The 24,477-nt window shown below is 52.0% G+C and overlaps 1 protein-coding gene across 1 annotated transcript in view; it reads right to left on the bottom strand.

Moving 5' to 3' along the window:
* The window catches only part of CD99 (CD99 molecule (Xg blood group)), a 44,035-nt gene extending 26,279 nt beyond the window's left edge, over positions 1 to 17,756 (bottom strand). Inside the window, exon 1 of the mRNA XM_066357701.1 lies at positions 17,539 to 17,756. Coding sequence (XP_066213798.1) covers positions 17,539 to 17,605 — 67 coding nt within the window. The 5' untranslated portion in view covers positions 17,606 to 17,756. The remainder of the gene's footprint in view (positions 1 to 17,538) is intronic.
* Between the last annotated feature and the right edge of the window lie 6,721 nt (positions 17,757 to 24,477).

Genomic DNA, 24,477 nt, shown 5'->3' with positions numbered 1-24,477 from the left:
TCAGCTGTCCTGCGACGCACACAGGGGAACTCGTGTGGGTCTTCCAGACCCTGGGGAGTCGGGTGGCTTGGGGCAGGAGGGGGGCACCTTCCCCTGGGACCGACCCACCCAAAACGTCATCAGTGCATCACAGGAAGTAACCCTCCAACCCTCTCCAATTCCAGCATGGTGAGCCTCCCGGGGCAGAAGCAGAGTGAGCGTAGAAATACCCACGAAGCCACCTGGCCAAAGGTTACCTCACTCACGTGCAGAATGTCACTGCCTAAACGCCTATCAATAAAAGGTAAATGATGGGGCGGGTGGGGGGTGGGGAATAGAACAGAAATGACAGAAAGAGTTACACAAATGAACGGTGCGGCTCACGATTGGAACACAGGGAGCTTGTGAATGATCTGAAACGGAAATGGGAATAAATTATAGGCGTGCAATTTCCAACAGATGAAAATACACTTCCCGCCTGACCAGGCGGTGGCGCAGCGGATGGAGCGTCGGACTGGGATGCAGAGGACCCAGGTTCAAAACCCCGAGGTCGCCAGCTTGAGCGTGGGCTCATCTGGCTTGAGCAAAAAGCTCACCAGCTTGGACCCAAGGTCGCTGGATTGAGCAAGGGGTTACTCAGTCTGCTGTGGCCCCACGGTCAAGGCACGTATGAGAAAGCAATCAATGAACAACTAAGGAGTTGCAATGAAAAGCTGATGATTGATGCTTCTCATCTCTCTCCCTTCCTGTCTGTCTGTCCCTATCTGTCCCTCTCTCTGTCTCTGTTAAAAAAAATATATAGTTCCCGTAATAAATCAGAGAAAGGACAAGTGATGTCATTTATAGATAGGCTATAAATTATATAAGTTTATATGTGTCATTTGTATATGTAAAACTGAAATGGAAATAAATTAGAATAGAAATAAAATATAATAAATGTATAACATATAAGACATGTAACATATTGTATAAATGACATAATACAGCAATACCTGAGACTGTATATAATAAATATATGTAATATCTAACATAATATTAAAGTTTAATAATGAATTATGGTCATTATAAAACATCATCATAACCGTTATAGAAATAAAGAGATAAAATATAAAGTTATAGAAGTAAAATATAAGTATTTATAATAAAAATTATGGAAATTGCAAAACTGTATATTATAAAAATTATATAATTTGATCCAGACACAGAACTTCATACATTATATACATAAATATATAAATATGGAAAATGCCTTAGAGAATTAAAATTAGAATAGAAATAAATGACAATGTATAATAGTAAATTGGGCCCTGACTCGTCAGATCAGTGGATAGAGCGTCAGCCCAGAGTGCAGATGTCCTGGGTTCGATCCCCGGTCAGGGCTCACAGGAGAAGTGACCATCTGCTTCTCTTCCCCTCCCTCGCCTCCTTCTCTCCCTCTTCCCCTCCCTCAGCCAGTGGCTCGATTTGTTCGGGCATTAGCCCCAGGTGCTGAGGATAGCTCAGTTGGAGCACATCAGCCCCAGGCACTAAACATAGCCTGGTACTCAAGCATCGGCCCCAGACAGATATCTGGGTGGATATCTATCAGGGTGCATGCAGGAGTCTGTCTCACTATCTCCTGTCCTCTCACTTAAAAATAATCATAATAATCATAATAAGTTGGAAAAGTAAAATGTATGTAATTTTAAAACAGAACCTATACATCACCTAAAGAAATATACACGTAAATAAAATTAAAAAAAAACAAACATAAGAATAAAAATCAGAATAGAAATAAAAATCGAGCATCTCCAGGGTCCCTCAGGCTTTTTGATATTCCCACTGACAGCAAGAATTACACACTGGCCCTGGCCGGTTGGCTCAGTGGTAGAGTGTTAGTCTGGTGTGCAGGAGTCCCGGGTTCGATTCCCGGCCAGGGCACACAGGAGAAGCGCCCATCTGCTTCTCCACCCCTCCCCCTCTCCTTCCTCTCTGTCTCTCTCTTCCCCTCCCGCAGCCAAGGCTCATTGACCAAGTTGGCCTCAGGCAATGAGGATGGCTCCATGGCTTCCACCTCAGGTGCTAAAATAGCATGGTTGCTGAGCAACAGAGCAATGCCCCAGATGGGCAAAGCATCGCCCCCTGGTGGGCATGCCGGGTGGATCCCGGTCGGGCGCATGCGGGAGTCTGTCTGACTGCCTCCCCGTTTCCAACTTCAGAAAAAATACAAAAAAAAAAAAAAAAAAAAAAAAGAATTACACACTAAAGATGTAATAGAAACCGCAAAAGTAGGCAGGGATGACTTCTGTGAGAGCCAGCCACATTCCCAGAGCTTTCTAGATAATCCAACTGGCTTCTCCACGTACTGCGTTTAGGTTGGCAGAGAAGGGGACCCTACCCTTTACCCCACTGTCCTTGGTGGGGCCCTCCCTCCCAGCAGAGGCGTCGGGAAGGTCACACCTGCTTCCGTCCACCCACTGTCCGGGGCACTCAATCCTTACATTGTCCGAGCCCCGCTAAAAATTTATCTTGCAGAACGCGCCCCACGAAGCGGTAGCAACAAGACTCAGCAGCCAGGTGTGTGCACGCCCCGCCCCGCATCTACCGACGCCAGGTAGACGTTTTTCTAGAACGCAGCACCAGTTGCGTGCGCCCAAACCCCTGAAAAGCTGGGGTTCAGGTGTGGCAGCCAGGGGGGGTTGGGGCGGGGTCCCCTGGCCATAGAAAATTCTAGGACAAAGCCTGGTTTCTTGCACACATTGGACACGCGGAGGTGAAGCCTAAAATTCCCAGGTAAGGAAGAAAGAGACAAAAAAAAAAAAACGGTGGCGTTTTCATTTATTTTATTTTTAAATACGTGAAGCGCCCTGCGTTTTCTGTCCCAAGAAGGGGCGCTCTATCTGCGCTTTCTAGGCACGTTTAAAGGAATATTCTGCCTCGGAGATTCGTAAGGGGGGCCCTGGTTTTCAGAAGCCCTCTGGTTCCAGGTCCATAGATACATGAATTCACATCAAGGATGAATGTTCAAGTAAAAATAATAATAACAATAATGTGAAAAGCCATGACAGACAACGATGGAAGCTGAGCTCACAGAACATGGAGGTGTTCCCGATTAAACCAGCCACACCCGCAGGCGTGAGCGGCGTCCACTGGCCATGACCACAGGCGGGGCGGTCCCCTGGGAGGGTGGGGGGCCCTCGGAACATTTCCGGTAAGAAAAAGAACAAACCTCGGGGACTCTGCGGACTTTCTGATGACAGTGGCTCAGTGGTAGAGCGTCGGCCTGGTGTGCAGGAGTCCCGGGTTCGATTCCCGGCCAGGGCACACAGGAGAAGCGCCCATCTGCTTCTCCACCCCTCCCCCTCTCCTTCCTCTGTGTCTCTCCCTTCCCCTCCCGCAGCCAAGGCTCATTGACCAAGTTGGCCCCAGGCAGTGAGGATAGCTCCATGGCCTCCACCTCAGGTGCTAAAATAGTGTGGTTGCTGAGCAACAGAGCAATGCCCCAGATCGGCAAAGCATCGCCCCCTGGTGGGCATGCCGGGTAGATCCCGGTCAAGCGCATACGGGAGTCTGTCTGAGTCTCAATCCCGCACGCTCGCTCTGAACGTCACACGATGGTTGCAAACCTGACCCGGGTCTGAGGTAGGAGGACTTTGGGTAAAAAAAAAAAACCCGACCCTGTTCCATCCTCTCAGGGAGGTGAGCACCAGGGTGCACAGAGGACGAACCAGGTTCCTCCATCTCCATGTGATTGTGCAATATCTCTGAGTATAAGAGGGAAGCGTGTGTTTCTAGCAAGCTCCTGGGGGACGCAGACCCCACCCCCCGCCCAGAACCCAGTGCTCCCTCAGCCCCGCTGCCGACTGCAGGTTGGAGAATCCCGGGAAACCCAGTCTCCTGCAGGCAACTTAATCGTAATAGTTCTGGCAGAACTATTCATCATCCATCCATCCATCCATCCTGCAGGCAACTTAATCGTAATAGTTCTAGTCCAACAGAGGGCACTGTGCGTCTCTGGGAAAATGATCATCGGCCCCCAGCACCTTGGCAATGATTGGTGAGGCCCTTCCATCCTCCTTGGGTCTTCACTCGGACCCTCCAGTGGGCCATAAGTGTTGAGCCCCTGATTCCCCTGGCGGGACAACTCCTATTTATGCCACAAAGCCCTGAGAAAATGACTCCTCCCCTGGGAAGCTTCCATCGTTCGTGATGGATAAATGGGTGATGGGTGCATGAATGAAGGATGGATGGATGGGTCGGTAGGTGAGTGGGTGAGTGGGTGGTTGGATGGGTGGATGGATGGATGGATGATGGATGGATGGATGGATGGATGGATGGATGGATGGATGGGAGGGTGGGTGAGTGGGTGGTTGGATGGATGGATGGATGGATGGATGGTAGGGTGGGTGAGTGGGTGGTTGGATGGATGGATGGATGGATGATGGATGCATGGATGGATGGATGGGAAGGTAGATGGGTGAGTGGGAGGTTAGATGGATGATGGATGGATGATGGATGCTTGGATGGATGGATGGATGGATGGATGGGAGGGTGGGTGAGTGGGTGGTTGGATGGATGGATGGATGGATGGATGGGAGGGTGGGTGAGTGGGTGGTTGGATGGATGGATGGATGGGAGGGTGGGTGAGTGGGTGGTTGGATGGATGGATGGATGGATGGATGGATGGATGGATGGATGGAAGGTAGGGTGGGTGAGTGGGTGGTTGGATGGATGGATGGATGGATGGATGGATGGATGGATGGGAGGGTGGGTGAGTGGGTGGGTGCATGGATGGATGGATGGATGGATGGATGGATGGATGGATGGATGGGTGGATGGATGGATGGGTGGATGGATGGATGGATGGATGGATGGATGGATGGATGGATGGATGGGAGGGTGGGTGAGTGGGTGGTTGGATGGATGAATGGATGGATGGATGGATGGAAGGTAGGGTGGGTGAGTGGGTGGTTGGATGGATGGACGGATGGATGGATGGATGGATGGGAGGGTGGGTGAGTGGGTGGGTGGGTGGATGGATGGATGGATGGATGATGAATGGATGGGAGGGTGGATGAGTGAGTGGGTGGTTGGATGGATGATAGATGGTGGATGGATGGATGATGGATGGATGGATGGATGGGAAGGTGGATGAGTGGGTGGTTAAATGGATGGATGGATGAATGGATGGATGGATGGATGGATGGGTGGATGATAAATGAATGCATGAGAGGATAGGTTAGTGGGTGGTTGGATGGATGGATAGATGGATGGGTGGATGATGGATGGATGGATGAATGAATGAATGGATGGATGGGAGGGTGGTTGGTGAATAAATGGATGGGAGGGTGAGTGAGTGGGTGCTTGGATGGATGGATGGATGGATGGATGATGGATGCATGGATTGATGGAGGAATGAATGAATGGATGGGAAGGTGGATGGGTGAGTGGGTGGTTGGATGGATGATGGATGGGTGGATGGTAGATGGATGGATGGATGGATGGATGGATGGATGGATGGATGATGAATGGATGGACGGATAGATGGATGGATGGGCGAATGGATGGGAGGGTGAGTGAGTGGGTGGGTGGATGGATGACAGATGGATGATGGATGGATGGATGAATGGATGGATTGATTGATGATGGATGGATGGATGGATGGATGGATGGATGGATGGATGGATGGATGGGAGGGTGAGTGAGTGGGTGGGTGGGTGGATGGATGGATGGATGGATGGATGAGTGAATGGGTCAATGGGTAGATAACTGAGTAGATGAACTCACAGGTTGATGGATGGATGGTGGAAACCACAAGAAGTCGGAGAGACATTGTTGACGGTTCTTAAATAACTTTGCTGCCAGGATTCAGAAAGCTGTCTTCTGCACTGAGTTGTGTTTCCCTAAATGAATGGCCCGTTTTCCTCCCCTGTCAACCACACTACTGGCAGAGGCCGCTGCCCCTCCATGGTCCACACCGGGCAAGCTCAGTGCTGCTCACACAGGCAGCCGTCAACGCCCAAGCTCACGGGTCCCAAACCGCCAGCTCTTGCCATTGTCACAACTTATTGCCACTATCCTCTGCCCCCATGCGGGCCCTGTGACCTTCAGCAAGCTGCTGGATGCTCTAATCTTGGAAACTTCAAGGGGCACAGTAAATAGACACCTTAAGGGCTCGCTGGAAGATAAAATAACAGAATGAACACCTCTTGAATAATGTAATCTGCCCCACAGCTGTGATCGTCCCTCCCCCCCCCCAAAAAAAAGATAAAACATTCTAGCAGTCAGCAGATATACCAAGCCAACGGAAAGTCTCGTAAAACAAAGGTCCAGTTACACCTTCCGGGACCCCCTCACAGACAAGACAACCCCCCTCATGAGCTTTTGTTTTCTTTTTCACTTGAATTTATTGGGGGTGACTTCGGTTAATAAGATTATGTAAGTTTCCGGTGCACAATTCCTACAGCACATCACCTGCACACTGTATTGTGTGTCCAGCAACCCAAGTCACGTCTGCTTCCGTCAGTGTGTACTCAGCGTATGACCTCCTCAACCTCCCTGCCCCGCGCCTCCCGAGTCATCCCCACACCTGTTCTTGGTAAGTTTTTTTCTCTCTCGTTTTCCTTTTGTGCTCAATCCATCCACCCCCTACGCACCCCGTCCAAGTGGCTGCCATCAATGAACCCACAAACAACCGGTGTCGGCAAAGATGTGGGGAAAAGGGAACCCTCCTGCACTGTTGGTGGGAACTGGGTCCCTCATGGGCTTTTTTTTTTTTTTTTTTTTTGTATTTTTCTGAAGCTGGAAACCGGGAGAGACAGTCAGACAGACTCCCGCATGCGCCCGACCAGGATCCACCTGGCACACCCACCAGGGAGCAACGCTCTGCCCATCCGGGGCGTTGCTCTGTTGCGACCAGAGCCACTCTAGCGCCTGGGGCAGAGGCCAAGGAGCCATCCCCAGCGCCCGGACCATCTTTGCTCCAATGGAGCCTTGGCTGCGGGAGGGGAAGAGAGAGACAGAGAGGAAGGAGAGGGGGAGGGGTGGAGAAGCAGATGGGCACTTCTCCTGTGTGCCCTGGCCGGGAATCGAACCCAGGAGTTCTGCACGCCAGGCCGATGCTCTACCACTGAGCCAACCGGCCAGGGCCGATCATGGGCTTTTTAAAAAACCCAGATGGAGACCCAGCCCCCTGTACCAACAACAGTCAGATGACAGCAGGTGTAGTAAGGCTTGGACAGGAGCAATCCCAGAGGGCGGGGGGCTCCCTGCTGCGAGACCCGGGCTGAGAACCTCGGAGCTGGGTGAGCAGAGGCCACTGCAGGGCTGCTGAGCAGGGCTGCATCCTGCACCATCACTTGGGCGTCAGGGGAAGAAACTGAACGGTGGAGTTAACTCGGGGCAAGCAGCCATGCTGAGATCAGCATCTTCCTCACTTGGGCAGTGGATGCTTGCTTTATCATAATTGGTTCCCTCTGCAAACTGTGCATTTTATTGTATGCATTAATATATATATGATATGTCATATATATATTAATGGATAGTGGATGAATGGATGGATAGATGATGGGTGGATGGATGGATGGATGGACGGATGGATGGATTAGTGGATGGATGGATGAATGGATGGATTAGTGGATGGATGGATGGATGGATGGATGGATGGATGGATGGATGGATGGATTAATGGATGAATGGATGAATGGATAGATGATGGATGGTGAATGGATGGGTGGATGGATGGTGAATGGATGGATGGATGGATGGATGGATGGATGGATGGACGGATGGATGGACGGATGGATGGATTAGTGGATGGATGGATGGATGGATGGATGGATGAATGGATTTGTGGATGGATGGATGGATGGATTAGTGGATGGATGGATGGATGGATGGATTAGTGGATGAATGGATGAATGGATAGATGATGGATGGTGAATGGATGGGTGGATGGATGGTGAATGGATGGATGGATGGATGGACAGATGGATGGACGGATGGATGGATTAGTGGATGGATGGATGGATGGATGGATAGATGGATGAATGGATTTGTGGATGGATGGATGGATGGATGGATGGATGGATGGATTAGTGGATGGATGGATGGATGGATGGATTAGTGGATGGATGGATGGATGGATGGATGGGTGGATGGATGGGTGGATGGATGGATTTGTGGATGGATGGATGGATGGATGGATGGATGGATGGATGGATTAGTGGATGGATGGATGCATGGATGGATGGGTGGAATAACATATGATATTATTCTGAGGGTGTGTCTTCTCCAGGCTGGAAAAGTCCAGGGAAGAAAGGATACGTAAAGGCACTTTCATCTGTCCAGAAAGGCTATCAAAGGTGAGGGTGTAGATCTCAAAAAAGAAAGGAAAAAAAATTGGAGAAAGGGGTATGGGTTGAGAAAGGTTTTAGAAGCCGACGTCAACTGGATCTGCTAAAACATCAGCTATGAGCCAAAGGAGTCGGCGACAGTGATGGGCGACTCTTTGGTCTTCGTGTCTGGACAAAGGGCTGTATCACAAAAGGTAAGGATGAAGGAGGGGATGCAGAAGGTTGAGAAAAGAATGAGAAGCGCCAGATGTGATCATGGACTGGAGATTCCACAGGCACACAGGGAGATGGAGCTGAGGTATCGGCAGTTACCTGCGTGAGCCTCACATGCAGAGAGATTTGGGGTGGGGGCCCTCCAGGGAGCTTTTGTCTAGTGAAGCAAAGCGCAGAATGCGGCCCACACTCCAGCTGAGCCTAACCTTCCTGGTGTCTTCCGCCAGACTCCAAGTCAGCTCCTTATCTTGGAGGAATGCGGAGAATGCCACCCTCTGCCTGGAGGTATGTGTACAAGTCACTAGGAGAGGCCTCTCTACTGGCAGTTTCTGCAGTGAGATCACCCACATACACTCTCAGCTGAGAACACTCGGGGCAGGCGGCCTCTCTGCACAGCTGTGCCATTGACAGATCACAGAGAGGCAGACGGAGAAAGAATATGTCCCTTTATCCATTCATCGACCTATCCATCCACTCATCCATCCAGCCACCTACCAATATACATCAGTTATCTACCATGTCCATCAATCCTTCCACTGATCCATTCACCCATCAATAACCAATCATATCCATTCACCCATCCTTCTATTCATCTGCTAATAAATCCATCATGTTCACCCATCCATCCATCAGTAAACAAATTATTTATGATGTCTACCTACCCACCCACCCCTACATTCAGCCATCCATCATCCACCCATCCATCATCTATCCATCCATCCATCCACTAATCCATCCATCTGTCCATCCATCCATCCACCATCCATCCACCCATCCATCATCTATCCATCCATTCATCCACTATCCATCTATCCGTCCATGCACCCATCCATCCACCCATTAATCCACCCATCCATCCATCCTTCAGCCATCCACCCACCCATCATCTATTCTTTCCATCCATCCACTAATCCATCCATCTCTCCATCCATCCATCCATCCATCCACCCATTAATCCATCCATCCATCCATCCATTATCCACCCATCCACCATCCATCCATCAACCAATCCGTCCATCCATCCACCCACTAATCCATCCATCCATCATCCACCCATTTACCATCCATCCATCCATCCATCATCACCCATTTACCATCCATCCATCCATCCATCCATTAATCCATCCATCCATCCACCCACCATGCATCCTTCAGCCATCCACCCATCCATCCATCCATCCATCCATCCATCCATCATCCATCCATCCACCCTCCGTCCATCAACCAATCCGTCCATCCATCCACCCACTAATCCATCCATCCACCCAATAATCCATCCATCCATCATCCACCCATTCATCATCCATCCATCCATCCATCCACCATCCATCCATCCATCCATTCATCCATCCATCATCTATCCATCTATCCATTTATCCATGATTCCATCCATCCACCATCCATCCATCCATCATCCATCCATCATCCACCCATCCTCCATCACGCCCACTGCATGCTACCTCCCTCCAGCCAGGCCATGGTCCCCATGTAAGTTCGTCCACAGCGAGGGGCCATTCCCCCATCATCACACAGCAGGCGTCCCTGTGAGACAGCCGTTTGTGACCACCGCCCCCTCTGACAGCCGGCCAAACCCTTCCCTTTCCTGGGGACCCTGTATTGCTCCGTCAAATACCTATCAATCCTCCTTCCTGTATCCCTCCACGGGGTGGGGTCCATGTTCTCCTGAACACACGGAAAACCGCACCACTTTAATTCACGCCTTGCCCCAAACCCACAAAAGCAGAAGTTGACTGGCAATATCTAGAAACCGTACACACTTCCAAATCCATCTGTGTCCAAGACAACACAACACAATCTATTCCATCTTCGTCCACAGAGAACACAATCTATTTCATCTTTGTCCACAGAGAACTTGAGTCCGCTACGTTCCTGTGCAAAGACACGGTGGCGTATTCTGGTCTGCATCCTCCCCCTGGTCTCCTCACCCCGGGGAGGCCCTACTTGTTGCAGAAACAGACAGAAGCAGCCCGAATTCTGGCTACATTGTCTCAGGATGAGTCATGGTTTACCCAGCGCCACAACCCACAGCGGAGAGATGCAGCTCTCTGGCCCGCCCCAAAAGAATATCACTCAACAAATTACAATGAATCTTTTTTTCTTTTTTCTTCCCCGAAAGCCCCCGCGTGGAGCAGTGACTTTGCTGTTTGCAAAGTTGCCAACAGAGGCGCTTCCCTGAAACAAAAAGGAAGATACCCCCCAAAATGTCCACATCCAGAAAGCCACGGGGTCCCCCAGGGCTTTAGATTTGGCTTTGGCCCTTGGACTCCGTCCACAGTAACAAATATGTCTGTGTCACGGTAACAATGGCCTCACCAACGCTCTGCTGAGCAGGGTTTGTTTGAAATGTGCTGATGCGTGGGGGTTTTTTTGTTACTGTTGTTGCTGGTTTTTTTCTGCACACTAAATGTCACAACCCATCAGTGGGTCTCAACGGGACCGTTTGAAAAACACCGGTTTGAGCGCCTGCATCTAGCTCTGGGCTGAGAGCAAAAAAGGAAATGGTTTGCTTCCTGTTTAAGGGATTTAGAAAAAAAAAAAAAAAAAGAAAAGTTATAATATGACAAGCGAGACAAGGAATGGCAACATTGAGTCATTCTAACACAAAGCTGAAACACAGCCACGGTGTTACACTCTCCCAAAACCGGAGACAAAAAAAAAAAAAAAAAAAGCCAACTAGGCAAAGAATAAAAAAATGGGAATTTCAAGACAAGGAAGTCCTGTGCAGAATTATCTAGAAGTGTGACAGATACTATCAATCGGATAAATGCCAAGACAAATTTGGGTCTGTTGCCACCTTTTTTTTTTTTTTTTTTTTTTTTTTACGCAAGAGATGGACGCAGGCAGAGACGTCTTGGCCTGGCTGGGTGGGGACCGGTCATCTTGACGACCATCGATTGATCAATCGGCCCAACAACATTCAGAATCAAAATGGCGGCGCCCACTGGGACCCACCATGTGGTAATCTTGCACAACCTGGAGACTGTCCCAGAAAACGACACACACACACACACAGGAAAAAATCATTCCGGTTCCCTCACTGTGGTGGAAATCTGTGTGTTGGTGAAAGTGTAGGGAGGGGTCCTTGGAAGGGCCCATCTGGGGATAAGAAATCACAAATTCTTGTAGAAAATAAGAGAAAGGAATTCTCCCTTTCTCCCCCCTCGCCCCTCCCCCCTTGTTTTTCAGAACTTGTTTCTCTGTTTCCAAAGGATGTAACTCTTTTTTTTTTCAGTGACTACAGCGAGCCTTTCTCTTAAAACAGCAGTTCTCAACCTGTGGGTCGTGACCTCGGCGGGGGGGGTCGAACGACCAAAACACAGGGGTCGCCTAAAGCCATTGGAAAATACATAATGCATATCAGGTATTTACATTCCGAATCATAACTGTAGCAAAATTACAGTGATGAAGTAGCCACCAAAATTATTTTTCGGTTTAGGGGTCACCGCCACATGAGAAAGGTTGAGAACCACTGTCTTAAAACATTTCTTTACCAAACGAGGTTGTGTCCAACGGTGTGTTTGTGGGAGCCATACCGTGGACATCTTGCTGGTTTGCCTATGATGACCGTGGCATTCTGGTATTCCCCAATACGTGCCCCTCCTGCAAGGCTGGGGAAATTCCCCCCCTGTTCCTCTGTGTCTGCAGAAAATACTTCCCAAACTGTTATAACGTCCCCAAGAACAACAAGACACACACACACACACACACACAAAAGGACTTTTGGAGAGAGATCTCTTTGTGGACACACACTCCGTGACCAAGGACAAGGCTCAGGGAAGGAGATCGCAGGACACCGTGCGTGGATTCTCGTGGGACAAGACACCCCGATGTTAGGACAAGCCACCCCCTGAGTACCGAGGGAGATCGCTTACGCTCACCCGATGTCACATCCCCGACCTCCACGCGGGCTCGGCACACCCCCCAAACATATCTGGGGGTCGGGACGGTTCAGTGTGGACCCAGAATGCCGAGTGACTTGCAGCTTCCACGGACACGCCCGTCTGATCTGCAGCCTCACCCGTGGCGACATGGGGACCCCGTTTCCCCCCCGAGAGAGACCATCATGATTGGAAAGTCTGAGCAGGAAGAAATAGCGGGAGCGGTCCTCACGTAGGGGATAGTCTCTCTCCTTCGAGGGAAACATCTGTTGCAAAAAGTACCCAGATGGTCACCCATAAAATCCTGCCACGACCGCTCCCTCCTGAGCTGGATCAAGTCACTCTAGACCTTCTCTCTTCCTTCCTAAATGAGCTCACAGCCAGCCGCACCTCACCCAGATGAAGATAAGCCCCCCGTCCCCTTAAAATCCTGCCACGACCGCTTTCTCCTGAGATGGTTCAAGTCACTCTAGACCAGGGGTCCCCAAACTTTTTACATAGGGGGCCAGTTCACTGTCCCTCAGACCGTTGGAGGGCCAGACTATAAAAAAAAAAACTATGAACAAATCCCTATGCACACTGCACATATCTTATTTTAAAGTAAAAAAACAAAACGGGAACAAATACAATATTTAAAATAAAGAACAAGTCAATTTAAATCAACAAACTGACCAGTATTTCAATGGGAACTATGCTCCTCTCACTGACCACCAATGAAAGAGGTGCCCTTTCTGAAAGTGCGGCGGGGGCTGGATAAATGGCCTCAGGGGGCCGCATGCGGCCCGTGGGCCGTAGTTTGGGGACCCCTGCTCTAGACCTTCTCTCTTCCTTCCCAAATGAGCTCAGGGCCAGCAGCACCTCACCCAGATGAAGATAAGCCCCCCCACCCCATCCCTTTAAAATTAAGGGTGTTAACATCTCCAGAGGCCAACAGACCACACAGAAGCAGGCGTACAGGAAGGGAGCAATACAGAAAATGCAACTGAATTTTATCGGAGCCGATCACACAGGTGGGGACAGTGGGTGGTTTTTCCTGTGCCAGGGAGGCAGAGACGGGCGTCCAAGGGTGGAGTACTCCAGGCTGCGTCTGAGCTCGGGTGTGCCGTGTGGGGCGGCACGGGAACCCACGGTGACCTCCCGTGGCGGCCGGGAGACCTCGGCTCAGGTAGGCGAGCGAGCCTTTCAAAGCCCGAGACACGGAACACAACTAACTGTCTTTGTGACGACGGCGTGCGGTGCCCCGATCCAGAGACATCTGGACCTATCTCTCTCACCCCCCCACCCCCCTCTTCCCCGTCCCCAGAGAGGTCACCGTGATGACCAGCTAGGCCAGGGGTCCCCAAACTTTTTACTCAGGGGGCCAGTTCACTGTCCCTCAGACCGTTGGAGGGCCGGACTATAAAAAAAACTACTAACAAATCCCTATGCACACTGCACATATCTTATTTTAAAGTAAAAAAAAAACAAAACGGGAACAAATACAATATTTAAAATAAAAAACAAGTGAATTTAAATCAAGAAACTGACCAGTATTTCCATGGGAACTATGGGCCTGCTTTTGGCTAATGAGATGGTCAATGTGCTCCTCTCACTGACCACCAATGAAAGAGGTGCCTCTTCCGGAAGTGCAGCGGGGGCCGGATAAATGGCCTCAGGGGGCCGCATGTGGCCCGCGGGCCGTAGTTTGGGGACCCCTGAGCTAGGCGAACATCAGCGGGCGGAGGATTCTAACTAGAATGAGACAAAGGAGCAAAAATACCAGCAACCTGTCCCAGCTGAAACCACAGCCTGTCACCCTCAGCACGGCAGACACTCAGGGCTGGTGGCTCTCTTGACATGGGGCGTCCTGTGCCCTGTAGGGCGTGGAGCAACCTCCCTGGTCTCCCCCACCCCCCCCACCCCACACCAGAGGCCAGCACCAACCCCTCCCCTATGAAGACGACCAACACTGTCTGGGGACATTTTCAAGTGTCCCATCGAAAAGTCGCCCCCTCTCTTCCTCTGGCCTCTCTTTCTGCCTCCGCCCCCTCGCGGCTCTGTCCCCCCAGGAATTTCTGAAGCAGCTTGGAAACACAGGGCCTAGGGTCCTTCCTCCCCCCCACCCCGAGGACGCCTAACCCTAACCCTAACCCCTAACTCTAAGCCCTGACCCTAACCCAGCGGTTCTCAACCTGTGGGTTGCCTAAAGCCATCAGAAAATACATAATGCATCTCAGGTATTTACATTCCGAATCATAACTGTAGCAAAGTTACAGTGATGAAGTAGCCACCAAAATTATTTTTTTTGGTTTGGGGGTCACCGCCACATGAGGAACTGGATCGCGGGGTCACAGCATTAGAAAGGTGGAGAACCACTGCCCTAACCCCTAACCCTAACTCCAAAGTGGACACCTGTCTCCCCCATCCCCCCACTCCCCACCCGGGTCTGCCTCAAAGGACTTTGGAAACCACACTAAATGTATATTTCTAGACGGAAGCGTGCCCTGAGCGGCACCAGCCAGAAAGCAAAGTTGCCAGAGGCAGAAAACCCCATCTGTTAGACACCTTTCAGAACCACCTGTTCGTGTCCCCAGCCCCAGGACGACCGACCGGGTGAGGGGCGGGGAGGCAGGGGGCGGGGAGGCAGGGAGGGGCCCTTTGCAAGATCAACAGCTGAGAAACCTTGGGGTTTTTTCTGCTCCTTCCGGACTGAGCTTTGCTCCCTAACCCACACACCCACCCAAATCAACACCGGCTTCCTATAAATGTATCGACCATGTTGTCTGGTGTTGCTAGGCGCAACACCCGTAGAAACCAGGCAGTCACAGGGTCCCCTGGACTGTGGGTTTTATTTCTTTTTTTTTTTTTATTTATTGTGCCCTAGAAGTTTCAAAATGACTTGTTTGGGGGCCCAAAGCATACATAGCTAGCTAGCTACCACCCGCTGTGCAACCCCATCAAGAATCTAGAAAACCGCCTGACCTGTGGGGGCGCAGTGGATAAAGCATCGACCTGGAAATGCTGAGGTCGCCGGTTCGAAACCCCGGGCTTGGCTGGTCAAGGCACATATGGGAGTTGATGCTTCCAGCTCCTCCCCCCTGTCTCTCTCTCTCTCCTCTCTCTCTCTGTCTCTCTCTCTCTCCCTCTCTAAAATGAATAAATAAAAATAAAAAATTAAGAATCTAGAAAACCGTATCTGAACAGTCACCTTCTTAACCCATTTGTACCGAGTCATGGTCACCTGAGTGTCCCCTGACCTTCTCTATTCTGCCGCTGATACTATTTGGGAGGAGAAGGGGGGGACTGTATCCCATTCACCAGTTTGTATTTTTCTGAAGCTGGAAACGGGGAGAGACAGTCAGACAGACTCCCGCATGCGCCCGATCGGGATCCACCCAGCACGCCCACCAGGGGCAACGCTCTGCCCACCAGGGAGCGATGCTCTGCCCCTCCGGGGCGTCGCTCTGCCGCGACCAGAGCCACTCTAGCGCCTGAGGCAGAGGCCAAGGAGCCATCCCCAGCGCCCGGGCCATCTTTGCTCCATTGGAGCCTCAGCTGCGGGAGGGGAAGAGAGAGACAGAGAGGAAGGAGAGGGGGAGGGGTGGAGAAGCAGATGGGCACTTCTCCTATGTGCCCTGGCCGGGAATCGAACCCGGGTCCCCCGCATGCCAGGCCGACGCTCTACCACTGAGCCAACCGGCCAAGGCCCCATTCACCTGTTTGGATTAGTTCTCTTTTCCCAGGAGACGGTACATGCATGAGTGACAGGAACCACTTCCGATCCATTTCCCTGGGCCGTGGCACCCAATAGGCGTTCAAAAAAAAAAAATTTTTTTTTTAAACGTGTCACCAGAGAGATACATCAGAATTGTGTGTGGGGGGGGGGGGGGGGGGGGGTTTGCGGGGTGGAGCCGGTGTCCATTGAGAACAAAAACAACAAGGACAAGATGCAGAAATCGTCTCTGTTGTGGGGAAGCCACGTGGAATGACATCGGACATCTGGGAAGGCAACGGAGAAACGGGACCCTGTCCGACCTCCATGGTTCAGGCCTCACGTTCTCCAAAGTCCCCACCCAATGGCCTGTGTCCTGTTTCTGGTTCCAAAAAACAAATACATGCCCAGCGCGCCCCCCTCCCCTCTCACACCAAGCCCTGAAACTTGACTGCCTGCCTCTCGCCCCCCACCCCTCCCCATAGGGGAAGGCAACTTATAAAACGTGGTTGTATAAACGGGGGTGGGGTGGGGGGCGCGCAATAAAACTCACCGTTAACTGGAGAAAGCTACAAACTGCCACGCCCGGTAGGACTCACCAACTCTTGCTCCGCAAAGCAGGGAGGGAGGGAGACGCTGGCCAAAACCCCAACTTCCATTTTGGGAGCAGAAAGGACACAGGGTAGGCCCGGAATAGACCTGGCCTGGCCGGCGGTGGTGGTGGTGTGTGTGTGTGTGGGGGGGGGGGGTTTAGAGGGAGTCCCTAGTTCTGAACCCCGCCCTGCGTCCCCGGAATTACTGCCCGGAACACCTGGGCTCGTTCAGGAGAGAACATTCCTGCTGCGCCTAAACCCCAGGGCCCGGAGCCCCGCGAGAGCGCAAACGTGCCTACGGCCTGGACACGCCGCGAGGCGTGATTTTTGAATCTCTCCAAGGCTCTGAGCTCCTAAGGTTTCCCGCCCCTCCTCCCCTTCTCGCCTCGGGTTGGGAGGCTCCGGAGAGTCGCCTCCAAATTTAGGCCCAGGACGCAGGGCGTGGCTCGGAGCACGGGCCGCGGGCCGCGCCCCAGAACAAAGAAGTTTGCTGGGAACCCGGCCCCGGGTGCAGAGGCGCCAAGGCGAGGAGGCTCCGGGAACGGAGATGATCTCTCCCCCAGCGTGCGGAAGTCGGATCGCACCGCTGCCCACCCACCCCCCGCAGGCCGCTGCTGCTTTTCAGAGTTGGGGACTTTGCAAACCCAACTTGACGAGTCCCAGAGCGGCCGCGGCGGCGGAGGAAGGAAGTTGGCGAAACCGTAGCGTGGCCGCCAGCTTGGGGCGTTGGCCACGCGTGGGTACGGCGCTGCGCCCCCTCCATGCGTCCCCTCCATCCACGGAGACCTGTCCGCGCCCTGGGGTCCCCAGCCGTCCCGCCGCGAGCTTACCATCGCCGGACACCAGACTGCCCAGCAGGCCGACCAGCAGCAGCGCGAAGACCGCGCTGCGCGCCATGGTGAGCCCGGTGCCGCGCGCAGGTACGATCCGCTGAGTGAGGCGCGCAGGAGGCGGCGGCGGCGGCGGGACCGGGACCAACACTCCCTTCCACCCCGGGGCGGAGCCCGCGGCGGCGAGTGGGAGAAGGGGCGCGGCGTTGTCACCCCGCCCCGGCCCGCGCTCGCCCCGCCTGTGGCCACCCCCACGCCGCCGCCGCCGCGGAGAACCCAGGGGTCCCGCGCGCGCGGGGCTGGAAGGGTTTGGCCCGGTCCCCGTGGGCGACCTAAACGGGGAAGAAAGGAAGAAAAGACCCTCTCTCCTTTCTGGGGAAAGTGTGGGAGCGCCCTACCCCCCCTCCCCCCGACGGGAACCCTAGGGCTGCAGCAGAAAGTGCAGATAAAATCTTCCTTTGTTCGCCAAGTGTGGGTCCGGGTCCCCGTGCCCGGTCCTGTACCAGCACAGGCTCTGTAACACCCCGAAAACCCCGTCCCTTCAGAGGAAACTGGGTGAGGAAGGGGCCCTCCTTGTCTCCACAGCCCCTTCCAGACCCCAGCGGGACCCCCCACCCACCCCAGGGAGACGGCTTAGGAACAACAACGTGAAATTGTCTCTACCGTTTGGAGAACGTGGTGGCGCACTGCTACCCCCGGGGCACGGCCCCTTCCCAAAGATCCAGAGTGCAGTCCCAGAGCCCGCAGCAGGGGTGGGGACTTTGGGGTCCACAGTGCAGACCCCTTAGTCCCCAGCCTGACCCAGGACTGCCCTCTGAGGGGCCTCCAGGTCCCAAAAAAAATCTCCCCAGGCCACAGTGCACGGTAGGGTGTGGAGGGCAAGACCTGTGTCCCCTCTCCCAGCTGAGACCCACAAGCACGCTGGTCAGAGTTTTTGGTGACATTCAAAAGCCACCGCTGAACTGTGGTTTTTCCTGTCTCCAGCTTGTCATAGCATACACACACACACACACACACACACACACACACACACGTTTTTGGTTTTGTTTTTTTTAAATGGAGGTCTTAGCTTAAAATTCTGTCCATGTTTCTGCAAGGCAGTGAGAGACAGCGTCTCTGACCGTCCCTGAGTCACATTCCGGCATTCCTCCGTCCCAACCCACACCAGGTCCTGCTAGTCCGCCCCTCCCATCCTCCCAGCATGAGTCAGGGTCCTCCTGACCTGGCCCTCTGGACAGTAGTGTCCTGCTGTCTCTCACGGCAGACACCAGCTCCCCTGGCTCAGACACAACCTTGGCCAGAGGTGGTTGGACCTGTCGTCCATGGCCCCAGTGCCCCAGGGTATCTAGGTGACAGCTCACCGCAGGGACACAGCCCCTCTCATGGGCAGAAGGAATCCGCAGGGAGGTTGAACCATTTTTTCTGCAACAGAATCCCAAAGACAGGAAGACAGTGTATCGTTTTCGTATTTTTCTGAAGCTGGAAACGGGGAGAGACAGTCAGACAGACTCCCGCATGCGCCCGACCGGGATCCACCCGGCACGCCCACCAGGGGCGACGCTCTGCCCACCAGGGGGCGATGCTCTGCCCCTCCGGGGCGTCGCTCTGCCTCGACCAGAGCCATTCTAGCGCCTGGGGCAGAAGCCAAGGAGCCATCCCCAGCGCCCGGGCCATCTTTGCTCCAATGGAGCCTTGGCTGCGGGAGGGGAAGAGAGAGACAGAGAGGAAGGAGGGGGTGGGGGGTGGAGAAGCAAATGGGTGCTTCTCCTGTGTGCCCTGGCCGGGAATTGAACCCGGGTCCCCTGCTCGCCAGGCCGACGCTCTACCGCTAAGCCAACCGGCCAGGGCGACAGTGTATCATTTTCAATGGGAAAACAAAACACATAAAGCAAGCCTGCCTTGGAAGTGTTACTTCTTGTAGCAAAACCTGGGCTGACGGCCCAGCCTCTGGGTGCGCTCCGGCAATATTGTTGCAATCTTCTTCTGTCCCCTCCCCCCCATGGAGCCTTGAAAGTGTCAGGTGACATTTTCCCCTTTCCTTGGCCCATGATGGTGAATACAGAGACCCCAGCACAGGGGACCCCACGGGATGACCTCAGGGGCTCTTCTCCTTGTGGAGCGAGGGGATGATGCTGGAGCTGCCGCTGCCTCAGAATGAAACATCGCTAAGACAAACAAACAGACAAACCAAAAAAAAGGTCATGCTTCCTTCAGAATCCCAGCTCTTCCTTCCTGAGAAATTTTCACTTCACCCCTATGATCTTCAGAAGAGACTTTAGCCCTGGCAGCCTCTGTAATAAAGACACATTGTCGCCTTCCGATTGCCAGACTCCGAGTCGCCTGCTCTGTCTGTCTCCCTACAGAGATGCATTTGGAAGACGGCTCTTTCTAATTCATTAAGAGGCTCCTTGGGCGATTGTTTCAAAGCGCCGCCGTCCCCCTTTGGCTCAGGATGAATACTGTCCGTCCGTCATCTTGTGCAGGCACTTTGGTGAACAAGAGGCCTTCACCTTTTGCAGAATGAAAATTAAATTAGCATGAAAAGACTCTTGGGTGGTAGCCAGACTGAGGGACGGTTCCCGGACACGCCGGGCTTCCCGGGTGTTATACTGGTGGAACTTTGGGACGCAGCCAAGAACTGACCGTTTCTGACAGACCCAAATGGCTGTTCTGTGCATTGGTTTCAAGGGGACCTGCAGTGCCTCTCGGGCACTGAGGGACTCTGGCTCAGCTCCTCGGTGTTTAGCGGTTCCCCCACCTGACTTGGGTCTGATGTATGTGCTGTTCTCCAAGCCACAGTTATGATGTGTATATGGACATATTCTCTCTAGAACACACAATATTCGTGTATATCAATGTCCACACCTACATTTATGTACATATCGTTATCTCTTCATCCACCCATTTATCAATCTGTTCATTTATCATTTGCCCTCCCTTTTATCTGTCCAACCATCCACCCACCCACCTATCCACTCGTCCACCATCCACCCATCCATCCATCTTCCATTGATCTATTTATCCATCCATCCATCCACCTATCAACCCATTTGCTCATCCACTCATCCACCCATCCATCTATCCATCCACCCACCCATCCCTCCATTATCATCCATCCATCCACCCACCCATCCATCCATCCATCCACCCACCCATCTATCCATTATCATCCATCCATCCACCCACCCATCCATCCATCCATCATCATCCACCATTCATCCATCATCCATCCACCCACCCATCCATCCATCCACCCATCCACCATCCATCCATCCATCCATCCATCCACCCATCCATCCATCCATCCATCCATCCATCCATTCATCCATTGTATGTGCCACAGTTATGATGTGTATATGGACATATTCTCTCTAGAACACACAATATTCGTGTATATCAATGTCCACACCTACATTTATGTACATATCGTTATCTCTTCATCCACCGATTTATCAATCTGTTCATTTATCATTTCCCCGCCCTTTTATCTGTCCAACCATCCATCCATCCATTCATCCATCCATCCATCCACTCATCCATCAATCCATCCACCATCCATCAATCCATCCACCCATGCATCCACCAACCTACCCACCCACCCATCCACTCATCCATCATCCACCCATCCATCTATCATCCATCCATTTATATATCCATTTATACATCCATCTACCCACCCACCTGCTAATCCACTCATCCACCCATCCATCCACCCACCCATCCATCCATCATCCACCCATTTATACATCCATCCATCCACCCACCCATCCATCATCCATCCATCCATCATCCATCCATCCATCCATCCACCCACCCATCCATCCATACATCCATCCATACATCCATCCATCCATCATCCATCCATCCATTCATCCATTGTATGTGCTGTTCTTCAAGCCACAGTTATGATGTGTATATGGACATATTCTCTCTAGAACACACAATATTTGTGTATATCAATGTCCACACCTACATTTATGTACATATCGTTATCTCTTCATCCACCCATTTATCAATCTGTTCATTTATCATTTCCCCGCCCTTTTATCTGTCCAACCATCCATCCATCCATTCATCCATCCATCCATCCACTCATCCATCAATCCATCCACCATCCATCAATCCATCCACCCATCCACCCACCAACTTACCCACCCATCCATCCACTCATCCATCATCCACCCATCTATCAATCATCCATCCATTTATATATCCATTTATACATCCATCTATCCACCCACCCACCCGCTCATCCACTCATCCACCCATCCACTCATCCACCCATCCATCCATCCACCCATCCATCCATCATCCATCCATCCATCATTCATCATCCATCCATTTATACATCCATCCATCCACCCACCCACCTACCCACCCACCCATCCACTCGTCCACCATCCACCCATTCATCCATCATCCATCGATCTATTTATCCATCCACCCATCCATCCACCCACCCATCCACTCATCCACTCATCCACCCATCCATGCATCCACCCACCCACCTACCCACCCACCCATTTGCTCACCACTCATACACCTATCTACTCATCCACCCATTCATCTATCCATCCATCATCCACCATCCATCCATTCATCCATCCATCCACCCACCCATCCATTCATTCACTCATCCACCATCCACCCATCCATCCATCTTCTATCGATCTATTTATCCATGCATCCATCCATCCATCCACCTACCTACCCACCCATCTACTCATCCACAATCCACCCATCCATCCATCCATTTATCCATCCATCATCCACCATCCATCCGTCATCATCCATCCACCCACCCATTCATCCACCCACCCATCCATCCATCATCATACATCCATCCACCCACCCATCCATCCATCCGCCCATCCACCATCCATCCATCCATCCATCTACTCATCCATCCATCATCATCCATCCACCCACCATCCATCCATCCATCCACCCATCCATCCACCCACCATCCATCCATCCATCCACCCATCTATCCATCCATCCATCCATCCATCCATCTACTCATCCAGTGGAAAGAAGGAGGAAAGGAAGAAGAGAGGGAAGGAAGGAAGGAAGGAAGGAAGGAAGGAAGGAAGGAAGGAAGGAAGGAAGGGAAAGGAAGATAACTGGATGGATGGGTGGAGGGATGGATGGATGAACAAACAGGTAAATTATTTGCCGGCCACCTGTGTACTAGTTTCTCACTCACCAGTGTTCCCACGCTGGGAAACAGCTATGGCGTAAGCATACTGAATTCATTAGCCTACTTCTTCTGATAAGAGCACCGGGTGTGGTCAGAGGTCCCTCCAGTGCTGGGCCCAGATTACAGCCAAGAAGAGTTCTTTGCTGCCAAATTGAATCTAAACTGTGCGTTACCTCCCACCTCGTACTTGCCTCTGACCACCGGCCTTTTCCGCAGACCAGTCACGGCGACCACAGATAAAAAGCATGTTGTCACCTGGACTTTATACATCAGAAGCATCGTGGTTTCTGCCCATCCGTGGTCCAACCCATGCGAAAAACAATAATTTAATTAATGTAGCAAAAAGCTTGATGTAAACCTCTGTGTGGGTGTGTTTGTCCTGTTCAACGTAACATAGGTTGAGTCTCCTACAGAAATCAAGAGACGTAGGATATCTGCTTGATATATGAACTTCTGGTTTTTTAAAATATATTACTTCAATTAAAAAAAATTTTACTGATTTTTTTTTTTTTTTTTTGAGACAGAGAGTCCGAGAGGGATAGACAGGGACAAACAGACAGGAACGGAGAGAGATGAGAAGCATCAATCATCAGTTTTTCGTTGCGCATTGCAACACCTTAGTTGTTCATTGATTGCTTTCTTATTATGTGCCTTGATCATGGGGCTACAGCAGACCGAGTGACCCCTTGCTCGAGCCAGCGACCTTGGGTCCAAGCTGGTGAACTTTGGCTAAAACCAGATGAGCCTGCGCTCAAGCTGGAGACCTCAGGGTCTTTAACCTGGGTCCTCCGTGTCCCAGTTTGACGCTCTATCCACTGTGCCACCACCTGGTCAGGCTACTGATTGGTTTTAGGGAGAGAGAGAGAGAGAGAGAGAGAGAGAGAGGAAAAGAGGGAGAAAAGAGGGAGAGAAAGGGAGACAGAGAGAGAGAGAGAGAGAGAGACAGAAACATTGATTTGCTCCTGTATGTGCCCTGCCCGGGGATCAAACCAGCAACTCCTGAGCTCGGGCTGGTGCTCTAACCAACCGAGCTATCCGGCCCGGGCAGACTTCAGTATTTTTTAAATTTACTTTTAATTGATTGGGATGATGTGGTTCATCCAACCATAGAGGTTTGTGGTTTGTTTGGTTTTTTTTTTTAATGTGCGACTGAATATAACAACATCTATATCTACACACTGCACGGCGCCCCCTCTGCCCCGAGAAAAGTCTGTCTTCGTGCCCAGTTCTCCCCCTCGACCCCCCTCTCCTGACCTCCACCCCCTTTTTTCCCTCCGGCTGTGGGTACCCTGTCGTTTCGCCTCCTTTGATTTCGTCCTCTCTCTTCCCCCCTCTCCCCTCGGACAGCCGTCGGGCGGCTCCCGCTGACCCTGTCCATTTCTGTTCTGTTCCTCACTTCACCGTGTTCGCGAGATTCCACACATCAGTGAGATCACGGGACATCCACCCTTCTCCGCCTGGCTTACTCTGCTCTGCTGAGGGTGGCCAGCGCCCGGGCTTAGCCTGGTTCAGAATCAACAGCCCGCTTCCCACAGCCCGGCACTTAAAACCTGGAGTCCCGCCCTGGCCGGTTGGCTCAGCGGTAGAGCGTCGGCCTGGCGTGCGGGGGACCCGGGTTCGATTCCCGGCCAGGGCACATAGGAGAAGTGCCCATTTGCTTCTCCACCCTCCCCCTCCTTCCTCTCTGTCTCTCTCTTCCCCTCCCGCAGCCAAGGCTCCACTGGAGCAAAGATGGCCCG

This window comes from Saccopteryx leptura, chromosome X (assembly GCF_036850995.1).
Source record: "Saccopteryx leptura isolate mSacLep1 chromosome X, mSacLep1_pri_phased_curated, whole genome shotgun sequence".
In the NCBI taxonomy this organism is placed as follows: Eukaryota; Metazoa; Chordata; class Mammalia; order Chiroptera; family Emballonuridae; genus Saccopteryx; species Saccopteryx leptura.
Note: the sequence above shows the minus strand (reverse complement) of the source record. Positions and strands in the feature narration are given on the sequence as shown.